Source organism: Lissotriton helveticus, chromosome 6 (assembly GCF_964261635.1).
Source record: "Lissotriton helveticus chromosome 6, aLisHel1.1, whole genome shotgun sequence".
Lineage (NCBI taxonomy): Eukaryota > Metazoa > Chordata > Amphibia > Caudata > Salamandridae > Lissotriton > Lissotriton helveticus.
The window spans coordinates 959825401-959844447 of record NC_136067.1 but is presented as its reverse complement, the minus strand read 5'-3'; the positions used below and the strand labels follow the sequence as shown (position 1 = coordinate 959844447).

At 44.7% G+C, this 19047-nt stretch overlaps 1 protein-coding gene across 3 annotated transcripts in view; it reads right to left on the bottom strand.

The window, feature by feature from the left end:
• LOC144761612 (potassium/sodium hyperpolarization-activated cyclic nucleotide-gated channel 2-like) overlaps positions 1–19047 on the bottom strand; it is a 2245815-nt gene that overhangs the window by 78937 nt on the left and 2147831 nt on the right. For all 3 annotated transcript variants that reach the window (XR_013595811.1, XM_078646916.1, XM_078646915.1), the window contains one exon: positions 8312–8486. Coding sequence is in view for 2 of the 3 variants with exons in the window: in XM_078646916.1 (XP_078503042.1) it covers positions 8332–8486 (155 nt within the window). In the remaining variant the exon portion in view is untranslated. The remainder of the gene's footprint in view (positions 1–8311; positions 8487–19047) is intronic.

Genomic DNA, 19047 nt, shown 5'->3' with positions numbered 1-19047 from the left:
ACCGATGACATCAGGACCCTGCTGGACAACTGCGAGATTGCAGCACTCATCCTCCTAGACCTCTCTGCCGCCTTCGATACCATCTGCCACCGCACACTACGCGCACGCCTCCACGCCGCAGGGATCCGAGACAAGGCTCTGGATAGGAACACCACCTTCCTCTCCGGCAGAACCCAGAGCGTACGCCTCTCCCATTCCGTTCCAAAGCCTCCGAGATCATCTGCGGCGTACCCCAGGGATCCTCCCTCAGCCTGATGCTGTTTAACATTTACATGGCCCCGCTCGCACACGTAGCTCGACAGCACGACCTCAACATAATCTCCTACGCCGACAACACTCAGCTGATCCTCTCCCTCACCAAGGACCCCATCACCGCCAAAGCCAACCTCCACAAAGGAATGAAGGCCGTCGCCGACTGGATGAAGACCAGCCGTCTGAAGCTGAACTCGGAAAAGACGGAGGTCCTCATCCTCTGCTCCAACCCTTCAGCCCGGGACGACTCCTGGTGGGCGACGGCGCTGGGGGCAGCCCCGACACCCACCGACCACGCAAGCAACCTGGGAATCATCCTCAACTTAATGCTCTCAATGACCAAGCAAGTCCACGCCGTCTCCTCCTTCTGCTTCAACACCCTCCACATGCTCCGCAAGATCTACAAATGGATCCTGACAGATACAAGAAAGACAGTCACCCAGGCCCTCGTCAGCAGCAGACTCGACTACGGAAGCGCCCTCTACGCGGGAGCCCCGACCAAACTGTTCAATCGACTACAACGCATCCAAAACGCTTCAGCATGACTGATCCTCGACGTACCACGCCATGGCCACATCACCCCACCTGAGAAACCTGCACTGGCTCCCTGTCAACAAGAGAATATCCTTCAAGCTCCTCACCCATGCACACAAGGCACTCCACAAACCCGCCCAGCCTACCTCAACAGACGGCTCTCCTTCTACATCCCCAACCGCCAGATCCGCTCCGCCGTCCTCTCACTCGCCACCATCCCGCGCATCCAAAGAACAACCACCGGTGGGAGATCCCTCTCCCACCTCGCCTCCAAGACATGGAACACCCTCCCACTGAGCCTACGACAGACCCAAGACTTGCTGGCCTTCAGGAGGATACTCAAGACCTGGCTGTTAGATCAGTAGCCGCCCCCCCACGCCGTGAGACCCTCGCGGGTATATAGTGCGCTTTACAAATGATTGATTGATTGAGAGACACACACACTTGGAGACCTCTAGGACAGTGGAGGCTCCTGTGCTTCTTTAACAATGTTCTTCTAGGGGTGGAGCTAGCTCGTCCGCAAGATGACTGCCTTCTGAGAAGGCTCTGCTGGCTGGAATGTTTTTCTAGTAATTATCAGCAGCCAGAGGGGGCATCGTGCCAAGCGCAGAATAGTATTGCCCCCTGTGTGCTGTGCTGACACGATTGCCTTTGCCGGCCAATTCTGTGATGCTGAACTTGAAATGCAACATGGGACACATTGTAGCCTATCCACTTGTCATGCCGACTAAACAAAGCAGCTTGTAACGCATCTGCGGAGGGGGTCGAGCTCCCTGCTCCATACGCTTCTCCCCCCCCCGGGGGGAGGAGAACTGTTGCAGAGGGCTGCGGGAGCCATGCGGCCCCAGCAGTTAGTGCCTGGCATGCACTGCTGGGTCCTGTGTGGCAACGTGGAGTCTCTAGCCTGCTGAGCTGGCCAGGCCATGTCAGTAGGACTTAATCTACAATGGGGTGGTGCCTGAGAAGGCACAGCCATAGAGATTACGATGTCTCTTTCCCTCTGCCTTCACATAGTGTTCTGTCCGCCATGTAAATCTGACGGAAAGGGACTTTGGGGGTCTCTAGCAGGGCCTCTGTGGGCCTTTGCAATGTGGCCGGGGGAACATCCTGAGGAAAAAAGGAGGGGGCTTTTGCAGGATCACGCCCCCAGTATTCCACAAAAACATCTTACCCAAAAACCAGCCAAGATTGAAGGTGGCAATCCTTAAAACACGTTCCTTACAGAAGCACCACTTTGAAGTATTTTCTCTCCTTCAAGATGGAGGCATAGACCTCTTGGCACTTCCGGAATCCTGGCTAGGAGACTCCTCAGTCCCTGACATTATTGCAGCCCTCCCGGGAGACTTTGATGCCCTCTGGCATAATCGTGGGGACAAAATGAGAGGAGGAGGGGTGGCCATTTTTTTCAAGAGGCGAATAATGGTTGCCAAAATGGTGGCGGAGAGCATTGATGACACAGATATACTTGGGGTCAAAATTTCATTTCAATCCTCCTGCCTTCTACTTCTGGTAGCGTACCGTCTTCTGCAGACAACCCCCTACTTCAACGATCTCTTCGCTGAGATTATCAATGACCTCTGCTCTTGGTACCAACGTCTACTTGTGGTTGGGGGTTTTAATTGTCACTGGGATAGAGTACCAAGAGAGCCACTGGCTAGCCAATTTGAGACAGCAATGGGTTCGATGGGGCTCTATCAACTAGTCGATGGTCCCACCCACATTAAAGATCACACTTTGGACCTCATTTGGACCTCGCAACCACGGTCTAGTCTAATAGACATCAGCCCCTGTGCCTGGTCTGACCACTCATTAATTAGTTGTTGGGTCCCAATGGACAGCCAGCTGTCACAACCACCCCAAGAGTGGAAAAAGGTACAAAGCTGGAAAAAAATGGAGGCTGCGAACCTGGTGGACACACTACTCAGGCTCCCCCCCTAAAAAATTGAGATAGGAAATCTGGACCAGGAAAGTGAAGCCCTCACTGGTACTCTGTGTGCAACTACAGATCAAGTGGCACCAGAGCAGAGAGATAGAGTTAGAGATAAGGGAAACAGAGCCCCCTGGTTTAATGAGATCTTGAGGGAAAGGAAGCAAAAATTCCGCCAAGCCGAGAGACGGTGGCGCAAAGCGTATGACCCAGCAGAGCTGACAAGTTACCAAACATTACTCTGCTCATACAAAAAATCTATTAAGACCAGGAAAGCTGAGTATTATGAGATAAGAATCTCAGTCGCGGCAAACACAGAAAGAAAGTTTCTGAATACTGAAAGAACTTAGCCAAAAGCCTGAGCAGAAATTGACAGCTGCACCCATTGACTGCAATGCTTTCCAATCCTTCTTTTCCCAAAAGGTCAGGGACATTCTCGCAGAGATTGATAACACCCCTATTAATGAGAGCTCCCTGGTTCAGCTCTAAGCCCCTCCCCCCTGCAAGGTACTTACCATCTTTCCCAACTTAGACTCAACCTCACTGACATCATTGATGAATTGGAACAAATCGGGCTCCCCTAAAGATCCCTGCCCTCACAGGAACTTCCTAATGGCCCTTCCTGGGCTGGAAAGGCAGATTCTCGCTCTATTAAATAACTCCTTGAAGTCAGGCTACTTGCCATCCAACATGAAGGAGGCCAGAGTTATCCCCCTGTTAAAAAAAATCAGGGGCAGACGTTGCTAACCCCAAAATCTATAGGCCCATCTCCCAGCTTCGCTTGCTGGTGAAAGTTGTGGAACACCATGTCCTTAAAACCCTCTCTGCTTTTCTGTGATGAACATCACCTACTCCAGGGGCGATAGGCAGGTTTTAGAGCCCACCACAGTACGGAGTTGGTGATGCTGTCAGTACTCGATGATCTCAGAATTATAGCTGACAACAAAAAAACAAGCGCCCTGATCTTACTAGACCTATCAGCAGCATTCAATATGGTCAGCCACGCACAACTGTTGGCCAGACTCACTGCTGTGGGTATCTGCGGGTTGGCGCATCGCTGGCTAGAATCCTTCTTGTCATGCCGGTCCCAGAGGATTCAGTTGGGTGAGGAGGTATCGGACAGTGGTATCCTTACCTGTGGTGTCCCCAAGGCTCTGCTCTGTCCTCACTCCTTTTCAATATATACTTACAGCCGCTGGTGGCGGCCCTAGCCAGTTCGGACTGCAGTGTCTTCAATTATGCGGATGACACCCAACTCATCCTCCGTATTGACAACTCCTCCCACGTGCATGATCTGGCACAAAACATTCTCAGATTTACAGTGAATTGGGTAACAGTCAATTCACTGAAAATTAATCCGGATAAAACGGAGGTCCTTGTCATCCCCACCAGAAGCAACCCCTGTAGTGACCTTTTCTGGCTCCATGAGCTAGGTGTCACCCCCACACCAGTGAGTGCCGGTTGTGAAAAGTCTGGGCCAAAAAGGTCACTTCAGTGGTCAGCACATGTACAGGTCTCATGAGGCAGTTGCGGAAACTAGTTCCCCTCCTTTCAACCACCTCATTACAGACAATTGTGTTGGCCACTGTTGTCTCGAGGCTGGATTAAGGCAATGCCTTATATATCAGCCTCCCCCAGAAACTTATCAACAAACTACAGGTGGTACTGAACGTTGCAGCCAGGATGATGTTCAGGCCCAAGAAGGTCTCATGCCACCCGGCTGCTGGGTAAGCTGCACTGGCTTCCCATCAAAAAAAAAAAAAATAATAATAATTTACAACAAGGGGTGGTGATGGACAGAGTCTCTGAATTAAGCAGAGTACTCTCACCCAGTCAAGAGATCAGGGCTAGATCCAACACCGTTTTTTAGCTCATTGCACCATCCCAGTTTCAGAACCTGGCTGTATGCAAATTAGTCTGTCCCTGGCCCAGTGCATCATGGGAACAGGGCAGACCAGACTAGACTACAAAAGCCAATTCTTACACTGGGAAGGAAACAAGCTTCCGGGGACCGGTTTCTGCCATTTCAGGCGTCTTCGGCCCGGCTTGCTTGAATCCTGATGGTGCAATGAGCAAGGGACTCACATCTGAGTATACCCTTCCACGCTTAGGGTGGACAAAATAATTTACAACAAGGGGTGGTGATGGACAGAGTCTCTGAATTAAGCAGAGTACTCTCACCCAGTCAAGAGATCAGGGCTAGATCCAACACCGTTTTTTAGCTCATTGCACCATCCCAGTTTCAGAACCTGGCTGTATGCAAATTAGTCTGTCCCTGGCCCAGTGCATCATGGGAACAGGGCAGACCAGACTACAAAAGCCAATTCTTACACTGGGAAGGAAACAAGCTTCCGGGGACCGGTTTCTGCCATTTCAGGCGTCTTCGGCCCGGCTTGCTTGAATCCTGATGGTGCAATGAGCAAGGGACTCACATCTGAGTATACCCTTCCACGCTTAGGGTGGACAAAATAATTTACAACAAGGGGTGGTGATGGACAGAGTCTCTGAATTAAGCAGAGTACTCTCACCCAGTCAAGAGATCAGGGCTAGATCCAACACCGTTTTTTAGCTCATTGCACCATCCCAGTTTCAGAACCTGGCTGTATGCAAATTAGTCTGTCCCTGGCCCAGTGCATCATGGGAACAGGGCAGACCAGACTACAAAAGCCAATTCTTACACTGGGAAGGAAACAAGCTTCCGGGGACCGGTTTCTGCCATTTCAGGCGTCTTCGGCCCGGCTTGCTTGAATCCTGATGGTGCAATGAGCAAGGGACTCACATCTGAGTATACCCTTCCACGCTTAGGGTGGACAAAATAATTTACAACAAGGGGTGGTGATGGACAGAGTCTCTGAATTAAGCAGAGTACTCTCACCCAGTCAAGAGATCAGGGCTAGATCCAACACCGTTTTTTAGCTCATTGCACCATCCCAGTTTCAGAACCTGGCTGTATGCAAATTAGTCTGTCCCTGGCCCAGTGCATCATGGGAACAGGGCAGACCAGACTACAAAAGCCAATTCTTACACTGGGAAGGAAACAAGCTTCCGGGGACCGGTTTCTGCCATTTCAGGCGTCTTCGGCCCGGCTTGCTTGAATCCTGATGGTGCAATGAGCAAGGGACTCACATCTGAGTATACCCTTCCACGCTTAGGGTGGACAAAATAATTTACAACAAGGGGTGGTGATGGACAGAGTCTCTGAATTAAGCAGAGTACTCTCACCCAGTCAAGAGATCAGGGCTAGATCCAACACCGTTTTTTAGCTCATTGCACCATCCCAGTTTCAGAACCTGGCTGTATGCAAATTAGTCTGTCCCTGGCCCAGTGCATCATGGGAACAGGGCAGACCAGACTACAAAAGCCAATTCTTACACTGGGAAGGAAACAAGCTTCCGGGGACCGGTTTCTGCCATTTCAGGCGACTTCGGCCCGGCTTGCTTGAATCCTGATGGTGCAATGAGCAAGGGACTCACATCTGAGTATACCCTTCCACGCTTAGGGTGGACAAAATAATTTACAACAAGGGGTGGTGATGGACAGAGTCTCTGAATTAAGCAGAGTACTCTCACCCAGTCAAGAGATCAGGGCTAGATCCAACACCGTTTTTTAGCTCATTGCACCATCCCAGTTTCAGAACCTGGCTGTATGCAAATTAGTCTGTCCCTGGCCCAGTGCATCATGGGAACAGGGCAGACCAGACTACAAAAGCCAATTCTTACACTGGGAAGGAAACAAGCTTCCGGGGACCGGTTTCTGCCATTTCAGGCGTCTTCGGCCCGGCTTGCTTGAATCCTGATGGTGCAATGAGCAAGGGACTCACATCTGAGTATACCCTTCCACGCTTAGGGTGGACAAAATAATTTACAACAAGTTCATCACCACCCCCTTTTCTGTATCGTTTTTGGCCACTATAGGTGTGGCAGGGTATACTCAGACATGAGTCCCTTTCTCACTGCTCCATCAGGATTCAAGCAAGCCGGGCCGAAGAGGCTGAAATGCCAGAAACCGGTCCCCGGTAGCTTGTCTCCTTTCTGGTGAAGAATTGGCTTGGTAGTTTGGTCTGCCCTGTTCCCATGATGCACTGGGCCAGGGACAGACTAATTTGCATATAGCCAGGTTCTGAGCTGGGATGGGGCAGTGAGATAAATAACGGTGATGGATCAAGCCCTGATCTTTGGACTGGGTAAGAGTGGTCTGCTTAATTCAGACACTCTGTTCATCACCACCCCCTTTTCTGTATCTGGCTTCCCATCAGGCAGAGAGCAAAATTTAAAGGCCTCTGCATTGCCCACAAAGCAATCTATGGGCAAGCCCCAGCCTACATTAAAGATTGCCTTAAGATCTATGTTCCAGGCCTTATACTGCGGTCTGTCGATGCCTGCTGCCTAGCGCTTCCACATTGCAATACTGCATCCAAAGCGGGCAGAGCTTTCTCTGTTCTGGTCCCTCAACTATGGAGCCAACTGCCTGAACACCTTCCCAAGTAATCCGCACTCCTCCCATTTAGGAAGCAGCTCAAAACGGTCCTGTTTAGAGGAGCCTTAGACAGTTTAGCTCCCTACCCTGCACTGTTATGGTACCGCTAGCAGCTCTGACTACTCTCTCTCAAGCGCTAAGAGACCTGCCGGTGATTATGCGCTATACAAATACCTGTTAACATTAACATTAACACATGTGGTTGTGCTGCGGTCGTTCTGGGGGCTGCAGCAAAAGCTGCAATGGAAAAAGGCATTTGTCCCACGACCTACCCTGCGCTCGCATTGTAATGTGACAGGTGAAACTGCCAATTACATGTCGGATGGTTACATTTCCGTGGCGAAGGCAGTCAAACGCTCATCCGACCACCATCAAAATCAGGCCCACAGTCTGATTCACTATTGTCTGGTATTCAAGAGCACTATAAAAATGTAAGTGATTGTAGTGGAAAGGGGTCAGTTTTTGTGCTGTTTTCTGATTTGCAGCTTTCCCAATTATAGAGTAACAAATCTGTTGGACAAATCTGCCATAACATGGAGCATGCACCAGAAAACAACTTACTCCCCAATGCTCATATTTATAGAGCTTTCTTCCAAAAGTAGTTAATAGCTGGACATTCAGAAATAAATCAAATGTATACTTACGCATTGAAAATTCTTTGTGAATCGGGTCCTAAGTGTATAAACTACTCGGGAAAAACCAATACATTGATCAGCCATCAAATTGACATGGTTATAACCTGTAATTTCTATGATCCCAGCATAGCTCTAGCATCAACAATCGCTAATATTGGAATTAGAACAGTAAATCTGGCAGTAAGCGGTAGCATGTTCATGCACTGGTCATGTTCATTTGATGATTGTCATTATAATTAAGCTTTCTAGCCTAGTTGGGCATATCCATGTTATTGCATTCCTATATCAGACAACACAATATTTCCAATAGCACTTACCAATCCCACCTAAACCTAAACAAATGCCTGGTACCTATTTGCAATCTTAAAACCATGGAATGCCTTGAAGAGCTCCGGTAGGGAGGAACATCACCAAGGTTTATTTATAGGTTCATGATCTAAGGGAAAGGTCATTAAAGCAACAAAAATATTGTAGAAAAAAATCGTACCATGTGCAATTCACGTCACTTTAATTTTCTGATATTGCTTCATTAACATCATCTATTAGGCGGGGATACTGATCTTGTACCTTTTTGAAACTTTCCAACGAAAGAGCATAAAGTCTGCACGCTGTAAAAGCTTTTGCAGTGAAGGTTCTCTTTCTATTATCAAGAAGAGAGTACTCTGAAAAAAAAAGTAATATAAATATTACTAAACATTTGTAATTATATTCAATGTTGCATTTCATCACAATTCACAACATTGTTCACTTATTTTATGAATAACATTTATGATTACTTAGTGGCATATTTACTAGTAAAGTGTTGAAGAAGCCAAGAATATGGTGCAGCCCGGCCTTTCCTCCATGCTGGTGCTACATTTAGCTGCCTAGCACCAACACAGGTGTCTGCGTTGCAGGGGAAGATTGTTTATGTGCAGGAAGGTGTCCCTTCCTGAACATGAAAAAAATCTTTAAAAGCTGTTTTGGAACTTCTATGTGTGCTGCATTTTTTTTAAATGATTGTTTATGTGCACGAAGGGACACCTTCCTGCACATAAACAATTATTGGCACTTTGCTGTTTCCTTGTGTGCTGCACAGCACAGCACACAGCAAACACGAGGAGAAATTAAACTTTTCTTCTTGTTTCGCCAGGGTAAGACCACGTTTTCAATGGTCTTAATTTTGGCACTGCCCCAAATTTGAGCCACCCTTGTAAATATGAGGTGGCATCAAAATCATTGGCAATTGCAGTGGAACACCCACAGAAACACCCACTGCCCTCCCCTTTCATCTTAAGTATAGTGCGAAAGGGTGCCATATTTACCAGGCAGCGTTAGTGGTTTAACACTGCCTTGTATATAAGGCGAAGCCCCTAACGCCACCACAACGTCCTGAAAGTGACGTTATGGTGGCGATAGGGGCTTGGAAATATGCTCCTTAGATACTGTTAGATTTTGTTCCGCTTCCTTTACAATACTTTGTGAACCTTGCTGATTTAAGTTGAAGACAGTAGTATACTGTTGCAAACTTTGTGCACTAGACACCCACCAAAAAATACCAAGTCAGAAAATGGGAATATTCAACATCTTCACTTTGACCAAATTTCTCATACAGGTATTTATAATGAGGCTGACAGTCTAAGGGACCAAGGCAATACTCTCCAATATCCAAGTTAGCTGAATCGATTGCAGCTCCGAATACTCAGTCAGATGCTCGAAGTCCTTCATGTGGGAACTTTAAGAAATCTTGATGACAGTCTTTCGGAAGATCTTAAACAAATGTTTGAGTAGTCTCCCAAAAAGGTTGGTCATATCGTTCCAAGGATAACTATTGCACTGGCTACTTTTTAGACTTCCACCAGTGTGACAAAGAATTTCCTTCCAGTTGCATTCATTATTTTGTTATTCCTATCTGAGTGGAATGGAGACATGGATATTTCAGACACCAATGTATGTCTTTTGTGTACAGATGAGAGAATGACAGTCAGGTTTTGGATTATGAGAAAGAAAAACAGGATCCTGCTCTAAAGGATCACAGGGCATATTTACAAGCCCCTATCGCCGCAGGAACCTCACTTTTAGTGACGTTCCTGTGGCGATATGGGCTTCGCCCTATTTACAAGGCAGAGTTAAGCCACTTAATATGGCTTAAAGCTGCCTTGTAAATAAGGCACTCTTTCATGCTATACTTAGTGTGAAAGGTGAAGGCAATGGGTGTTGTGGTGGGTGTTCCACTGCAATACCCATTGGTTTTGACACCGCCCCATATTTACAAGCGTGGCGTAAATATGGGGCAGCACCAAAATTAGGACCAGGGAAAACCTGGTCTTACCCTGAGATACAATGGGATTTGCTTTATTTTTCCTCACTTTTGCTGTTTCTATGTGTGCTGTGTTGTGGAGCACACATACAAGCAGCAAATGCCATTGATTGTTTATGTGCATGAAGGGACAGCACCATTCCCGAAGTGTCCCTTCTGTGACGAGTTGCAATTTCTGAGTGTGTTGCACAAAGCAGCACACATAAAAGTTACAAAACGCCATGTCAGATTGTTTTTGTGCAGGAAGATGTTCCTTACTTCACATAAATAATCCTTCCCCTCAATGCTGGCACCCTTGCACTGTGGTGCAAGGGTACCTGTATTGATACTAGGCTGCTAAATTTAGAGCCAGTGCAGGGAAAACCGCAGGGCTTCACTGTATTCTTGTAAATACAGTGCAGCCCTGCGTTTCAGTAGTGGCGGAATGTGGTGTTAAACCAACAAGGCTAACGCCACACTTTGTCACATCTTTGGTAAATATGTCCCTACATTTCTTTAACCACCTTGGTGTGGCAGGTATTAACAACTAGTCTTCAGCAAATTCTATTATGCCTGGGCGCCCAGAAAGCAGCAGTCTGGTGGTTTAACAGAATATCTTATATACATTTTTTCAGCACATAAATAAGAATGATTGGCTTAGTTGCCCCACGGGACGCATACTTCCAAATTCCAATCGCTTATCATCACACAAAGGTTCTAGGAATCTTAGTAGGTGAAAAGCATTACCAATATGTCGTCCTTCCATTCAGTCTACAATCTGTGCCACAAACCCTCTCAATTACATGGCACTTGTTGCAGCTTGGTTATGGAAATGAAAAATATTTGTTTACCCATATTTCAGTGATTGGCTTATAAAAGCAAGTACTCAAATACAAGCAAATATCAGTCTTTTAAAAATTTGTAATTTATTTTCAAAAACTCAGCCTACAAATCAATATGGACAAATTCATAGGTAAGCCAGGTTCAAAGTATAATATACTTGGGTACCAAAGTATACACAAGGATCAAAAGTGAGCATCTTTCAGTTGCTCCGTCATTGTATCATCGCTAGACAACCGGTCAGCTGATGTGGAGAGATTGTCTCCTCCATTGTCTCACCCATGAAACTGATTACTCGTGGGGAGATTTAGAAAACATTTTAGCCTGAGGAAGGTGGGAAATATCATATGCCACCGAAACGCGATGCTTCTGCTTCTAACAACTGTTTGATGAAATCCTTGGTTTCTAAATGGATCAGAGGAATAATATGTGATTAGAATTGGCCCTGAACATACAAGTTTACACAATATTCCATGCAAAGTACCTATATGTGATTGGCTTTGATAGTGTGGACTATCTCTAACCTAATCATTTTTCCTCCTTTTTTAATCATTTGTATTTCCTAAGTATTGTTTGTGTTTATATAATTTTTATATGCATTTCTTCCCAATTTGTGATATTTGTTGTCCCCTGATTACCAAATGTGTGTATACACATACATTTTTATTCATGCTATGAGATTCTTAAATGAAGTGTATGTTTTTATATAAAATAAAAGACCCATAACTTTTTTACATTTTATTTTGAGTTCCTTTTGGTGCTATTTGAGTGCAGATTGGTTGGTGGTGTGGTTGATGTATAGCGTGCATCTTTAAGTGAAACCAAAGGGACCCTTAGTTGTCAGTCTTTGAACCTATTATTGTACTACCATCTTAACTAGATATTATTACGCACAAAGTTTAACAACATTTTTTTTGCTAAAAGTGTTTAAAACTTCAAAGTAATTTCTAAAAACTTAAAACCATCTAAAACATTTTGCAAGCCCTAGCTCTAAAGTGTCCATAGTTATAGTCTGAGGCTCCTCCACTAACACCCAGGCTTTGGACGGCACAGTCTGTGTGCCGTCCAAAGCCTGGGTGTCAGTGGAGGAGCCGGCGTCCATACCAACAGGTGCAGTCACTACCTGCTGTGGCTCAAGGAATGTCGTCATCAACATTGGAATATGCTGAGGACACTGCAGAACATGGGCCATTATTGGGTCCAGTAGAGCATTCATGTTCAGTTGCGCACATGTTGGGAGTGTCAAACAAAGGTCTAACACACATTCTTCTGCGCAAAACAAGCATTGGAGGACAGGTAAGATGCAGTCCATCCAGACTGGTCAAAATGACAAGAACCAAGATGCACTTAGTTCTCTTAGGCGAGGCGTGCCTAGATGTTGTACCATGCTGTCACGGTATTTACGCTCCAGGTGTGCTTTTTCCATCTCCTTGTTGCTTGGACGTCCATTGTGTTGCAGATAAAAGACAATCAGGATACCTGCTATTAGGAACAGGATTAGCGGAAGTCCTCCACAGATGCTTCATAATATGGTGTGTATGAAGTTTGGTTTAACTCCAAGTACCGTCTGAAAGGTGCTTAGAAGTCCAGAACCTATGGTCTTCAATAGGTGGACTATGCCTGTCATATCAGACATGTTAAAGATACGATTTACCATTTCTGCGAAATGGAAAGGGCAGTTTGTATGGATAAGTGCCTGTATTTTTGCCGAAGACCTTGCGATCTGGAGATTAAAATTCTCTTGAGCGGAGGTTAGGGCACAGACTTCTGTAAAAGCATGACTTTTATTCTGCTTAGAGTATCTAACCATATTAAAGACACATTCAGTGAAGGCCATAACAGCGCCTCCCTGACTGTAAAATACTTGCATACAACAAGTAACCCTGGACCTCACGGTTACCAGATATGCGATGCTCGGGTGCATTCCACAGCAGCATTGATTGTTCAGCATCAAGTAACTACCATTTGAAAGTAGCCTGAATGCTGGAGTAATCACTGCAGCTGGGGCACCCCTCAGATGACAGGACAGGTTTGCTAGAGAACCATTTCAAGCCCTGTGTAGTATTATATACTGACATATGAGTGATCCACTAAAAGCGTTCACACAGTTTGTACCGCTTAGAAACACTTCTCGATTACCACTCCGGCATCAAAATCTGTATGGTAATTCCTATGATTCCTTGATGTATTACTTACCCATTTTTCATATCTGCCTGCCAGCTTTTATTCAAGGCAATACTGAAGCTGAAAAGTAGGGACCGGTAGAGTTATGTGGCCATGGATTAACCATTCGGTGGTTGGTGATTTTGCCACTGTAAATGGTAATCTATCCAGTTTTTCGATACACAGCATTCTATATTTTGCTCCCCTAAGTGCCATTTCTATCTGTTTATCTGTTAGATTGTATTCATAAAACAAAGACGTGCTGTTAATAAAACGCCAAGGCACATAGCCGGCATGCAAAGATTGCAGCGTCCAGCTTATCAACATAATAGAACGTAATTGAGATTGCCTGTGTTGAAATATGGCTAAATCCTGTTCCAGTATGTCTATCGCAGAAGATACAATGTTGCCGAAGGAATATTTTCTGGAGTACAATGTGGTTAACCCATTGTCTACCACTGCTAGAGATTTTTCTAGATTTATACGGTCTATTTCATGTAATCTCTCTGTGGCCTCTGGTTGTGATATCTTCCATATTTCATTGTAGGCAGCATAAATGCCAGCATAAATTAAATGTTTCTGACATGGCTTCCTGGGGCCTACTAAAAAATCCATAAGAACCACATCATGTAAGGATAAGTGCTGTTCCCCCTGTGTGAGTATTGAGGTTTCTAGCCAATCAAGGCACAAGTTCCCAACACTGTAGGATGTCACTACCCCTGGATGCTCTCTGTACATAATGGGGATCTGGCCTATTGATACTGAACCCTTTGGTCCTTCCCATGAATCTAGCTTGACAACTATTGGTGTCTGTGGGCCAAATCAACCATTTCTTCCAATGGGGGTCTGATCTATTGCATTGTATGACATCATCTAAAGTCATTCTTTTTTGTGATATTTTGTTTCCCTCCATGTGTGATGGAGTTTAAAGCTGAGGTGTTTTCAAATCTTTGTTCTTGGCTAGTCCATGGCAAGATGTCTGTTGCACTGTGTCCTTCAAAAACATGATATGTTGAGGGATGAGGCATGCTCTAAATAAAGTTTCCATTCCCTGAACTTGCCATTCCCTAGTACCCCAGACTGATTTTAAGTCTATGGTGTCTTTCCAGAAGCCGAAACCTTGTTCAGACAACTGGGCAATAAAGGAAGCAGAGTAAATCTGTTTGGTGTTTGTTAACATATTTTTCGGTGCTGATGTTGGTGCAACCTTATATATGAGGATTGGTCAGGCAAATGAAACCCTGAAAAATATGGAAACTTCTGTGTAAATGTTCTTCAACTGCCTTTCGGCAGTGTTGGTCAATGTTCCCAGTGGTGGTATGTGAACAAATTTTTAGGATTACGAGATTTATGCAAAAAATGATGACCATAATGTTGATAACAAAACATTGTTTAAAAATCAGATGTGCTTTCTAATGTTTCACTATTAGAAAATGCAGCAAATTTTCTAAATCAGTCGACGTGTTGTTTACAGTCTCAAAATCCCAATCATCAGAAAATGTTCTTGAGGTAATTATATCACTAAATGATATTTTACATAAATGTGGAATCTTTAAAAGTGTGGTTGGACTTAATATATCGAAATCAACCTTGTCCCAAACTATACCATCAGGTATAGGAACTTCTGTAATGTTCACTGATGACAAGTCTGTTTGTTCTCGATGAGATGATTGGTGTGGTTTTAAAAGTAAATTAACCTTTTGGGCTGATGAGCTTTGCCGAATGTATTGTCCATTAATAAGCATGTTAACTGCTTCACAGCGGCGCAAATTCCGCCGCAGTGCGGTGGAATTTGAAGCGTGCGTAGATTGGACACCCCCTGGCCATCCAACGCACACGCCCACTGTTGCGCCAGCCGGACAGCCGGGGACCATCCAACGCATCAAAGAGGTTAAACACTATCAATAAGCTTAACCAGAAAAGAAAGAAAAGTACCCCAGTAATTATCCATAGTTTTACCCAAGGTGATACCAGGTAAGTTCTTTTAAGAAAGTTTAGACAGACTTTAACTTGCTGCTTGCGTGATGTTTGGGCTGGATCCAGTTCACTTGGATCCAAAGAAAACGTATCAAAATTTATGAAGTAGCCAGAAGCTGTTCGATCAATTGTTGGAATTGCATCAGAATTTGTTGAAATCGTAATTTGCTCTTGTCGAGGCATGTTGACGTAGACATCTGTACTTGGCCTAATAGCAATTTGTCTTTGATTTTGAGATTGATTTTGAAGTTGAACTTCAGATTCAAGGAAAATTAGTTACATAGCATTGTTGCATAGTACATCATTCCTTACAGGGGACTCTTTGAATGTGATGAGTCTTTCCGTTTGAACTTCTTGAATTGTAGCGAGAGGAGGGCATCTGCTACTTTGGAGTCCACGTGGCCTGCTACTCAGTATCAGCCTTATAGTGTGGTTTGATTAGGTCAATTGAGGGAAATCTTTTCTTCAGTTTTGCAAGAAGCGGTAGAAGTACAGTTCTTGTTCCTTCAACTGCTAGGACCTGTACAGGCTTTCTGTAGGCTGACTCAAATTCTTTCATGTCTGCTATTTTCTCTCTGACCAGATCCCAACTTTTGGGATCCAGACAGGTCTTGCCGTGACTAATTTGACTTTGGCGGTCTGCTTCAGGTGGGCATTACTTTGCTGTGTCCTGGATTCATTTAGATCCTGTAAAACAGTCAAACGATCATGGATGTCAAAAGGCTTTTCATATGCCACTGCCCCTTAACAATCAAAATCAGGAACCCCAATTCTTGTCCCAAATAGGATCTCATAGGAGTGACACCCCCAGAGAACTTCTTGGCATGTTGTTCAAAGCTTGCTGCTCTCCATACAGATGTTTTACCCAGCTATCACCCGTGCATAATACCCTGGCTGTCAAAGACTGCTTTAAGTCTCGGTTTTTCCTTTCCACAACCAAATTCCTCTCGGGATGGTACAGAGAGGAGCACCGCAATGCTACACCCAAACCTCGCATGGCCTCCTTGTAAGCCCTAGAGCTAAATACAGGCCCCTGGTCAAAATGTGCCAATTGTGTATGTCCCTATAAAGACTCGCAGATCTTTCAGAACAATTCGAGCGTCAGCCGAGCTTTGGGGCCACACCCATAGGAATCTCGAGCAGGAATCCACTGCAACCATGAGATATCTGTAAGCCCCGTCTCTTTTTAAGGGGCTGCAGTGGTCCAAATAAACACAAGCTAGTGGTTTGTCAGATATAAACAATGGTGTCTGCGCTGGATGTGTTATGATGGAATCTTTCATCTGCTGGTAGATGTCGCATTTCAAGACCAAGGGCCATATGTAGGTAATCCAAATTTACTGATTCTAAAATATCGAATTTTACCGATTCTGTATTTCAGAATCGGTAAATGGTATGTAGGTATTGATTCGGTAAATTTTACCGAATCGGTAAAATTCGGTAAATACCGATTCGGTATTTCTGTAAATACTGATCGGTAATAGGGGAAGACTTACAAGGGTGGCAGGGTGTCAAATTGACACCCTGTTGCACCCCTGAATAGTGCATGGGTACACATGTGGCACACATACATGCCCTAAGGGCATTTATGTGTGCCACATGCCACTTTTGGAAAAGCACAAATTTGCTTTTTCAAAGGTTTTCGATATTTACCACCAACTTTTAGTTGGTGGTAAATACCAAATCCTTAACTCAGAAATGCACTCACTTGAGTGCTCCCTACATTAAGGATTCGGTAAGTTACCGAATTGGTATTTTAAGGAATCAGTAATTTACCGATTCCTTAAAAAACTGATTTGGTAAATTACCGAATCCTTAAATTTTGCCCCTACATCTCAAATGCCCAATACCGGTCGGTAACGGCCGAAATTTGGTAATTTCGGCCGTTTCCGACCGGTTTTGGGCTACCTACATCTGGCCCATAGTCTTTAGTCTGCTTTGTTAACCCAGGCCACCAAATAGCGATGTTCCAACAACGATACAGTTGCCGTAACTCCTGCATGTGCAAAACCTATCCCTTCGTGTGCTGCTAGAATTAAACCTAACCTATGATCCATGTTTGGAATTACTCTATCCCCCACTCCAGGAATCTGAGCAAATGGAATGTTATTGGCATCTAACTTGTAGGAGTACTTGAGTGGAAACTTTTTGGTAGTGCTTTGCTGTTTTTGCATGAATCAATGACAGCCACCATACTCTCACCGTCTATTCTCATTTTAGATCGAGCGATTGCAGCTACGGAAGCCATGCGTACAGCCCCCTGTGTGGCTTCATCAGCCAAAAAATTCACCTCAACATGAACAGCATCACTCTGATGACTCAGTGTATGTATCACATGAGCCCTCTGTAGTCCGGATTTCAACTCCACTACCTGTTCCCATAGCATTGTATGCGTAATTGTGCCACCTTTTTGCATCTTGGTACCCGTTTTGAACCCAGTATTGCAAGTATTCATTATATGACTGCACACAGTAAAAGGAATCGCATACAATTAGTGTGGGGAATTCTCGATCCGTATTTACCAGTGCCAGTATCAAGGCTTTTAACTCTGCCAGCTCTGCCGTGCAGTCTCCTAGAGATTGCATTTCCGTGCAACTTGGATGGAACTTCCCATCCCGCATGCAACCTTTAACGATTGCACATGCTGTGTTATATTGTTGCTTACTTCCTATGGCCATTTGAGCAGATCTGGCAGTGTAAATTATATATTCATACTGATCATCTCGGATGTAAGGCTTTAGCGTTAGAAACACTTGCCTTTGTTGCTGCCTCTAAAGCTGGGACTCGAGTCACTACTATTATTCGTTTCCCCTAAACCAGTGCTCTTTCTCTCACCACATCAGTCTCTACTGCTGTTCGAATCATTTCCTTAGAGTGCATCTCAGCATTTGTGTACAAATGTGACTTGTATGGAATTAGTACTGTTTCACCTTCATTATATGTTAGATAGGTGTACCCAGATTGACCTGCAACTATACAGATCACCAGGTTGTATAGGTGTATGCTTGTCTGCAAGTGTTTGGAAGCTATCATGTCAGCCTGTAAGGAACAAAGTGTATCTGTGTGTTCCTGTGTCCATTGAGAGGTTGTACTCTTTCTGAGTAATCCAAAATGTATGTTCTACCAAAATTTAGGAATCCCAGGATCAATTGTACATTTTTCAATGATTTTAGAGGTTGGAGCAGCACGCATTTTTCTAAAAAATTGGCTACCAGGCGTTTCACTTGACTTGAAAGCTCATATCCTAAAAGAAGGACACTGAGGTGGGCAATTTTGGATTTCTTAAAGTGGAATTTGTAGCTCTCAGATGCAAATCCCAAAATGATGGTATTCACTCTGTTCAAGTGCTCCTCTAAGTATTGTCCATTAGATAAATATCATCCACATCGGACAATGCCTCTTCATCCAAATTTTGAAGTAACTTAGTTACCTTGGCCGAAAACAACACTGGGCTGTTCTTATACCCTTGGGAGAGTCGACAAAATTGACGGTGGGATGCTAGCTCTGAGAATGCTGTTAGATACCTGTTTTCAGGCGCTACATTTTGCAGAAAAATCCATTTGAGATATCAAGTGTTGTTTTATATTTCTTTCGCACAATGTTATTCATTAATGAGGCACTGTGTGCAATTTGAACTGCAAATGTCTTGGTGCAAGTTTTCTGGTATCTATAATCTAAAACTAAACAATATGAATTGTCTGGTTTCTTGAACTGAAACAAAGGATTGTTCATTGATGAGGTGCAGTTTTTGATCACTGTAGGAGAGTAGGGTCTGCTATCCTATGGTCACCCCAAATTTTTGCTTTTTGCTTCACTGGTTTATGACTTAATGTGGCTGTGGGCCTGCTAATCAGACCCACAGCCTGCTGTTCTCTCTCTAAATTGTTACCCATGTACTTTAGGTGCATAACGAAATTGGTTCACCTTATTGGCCCCTGTAACAGTGTACCCAGGTACCCAGGGCA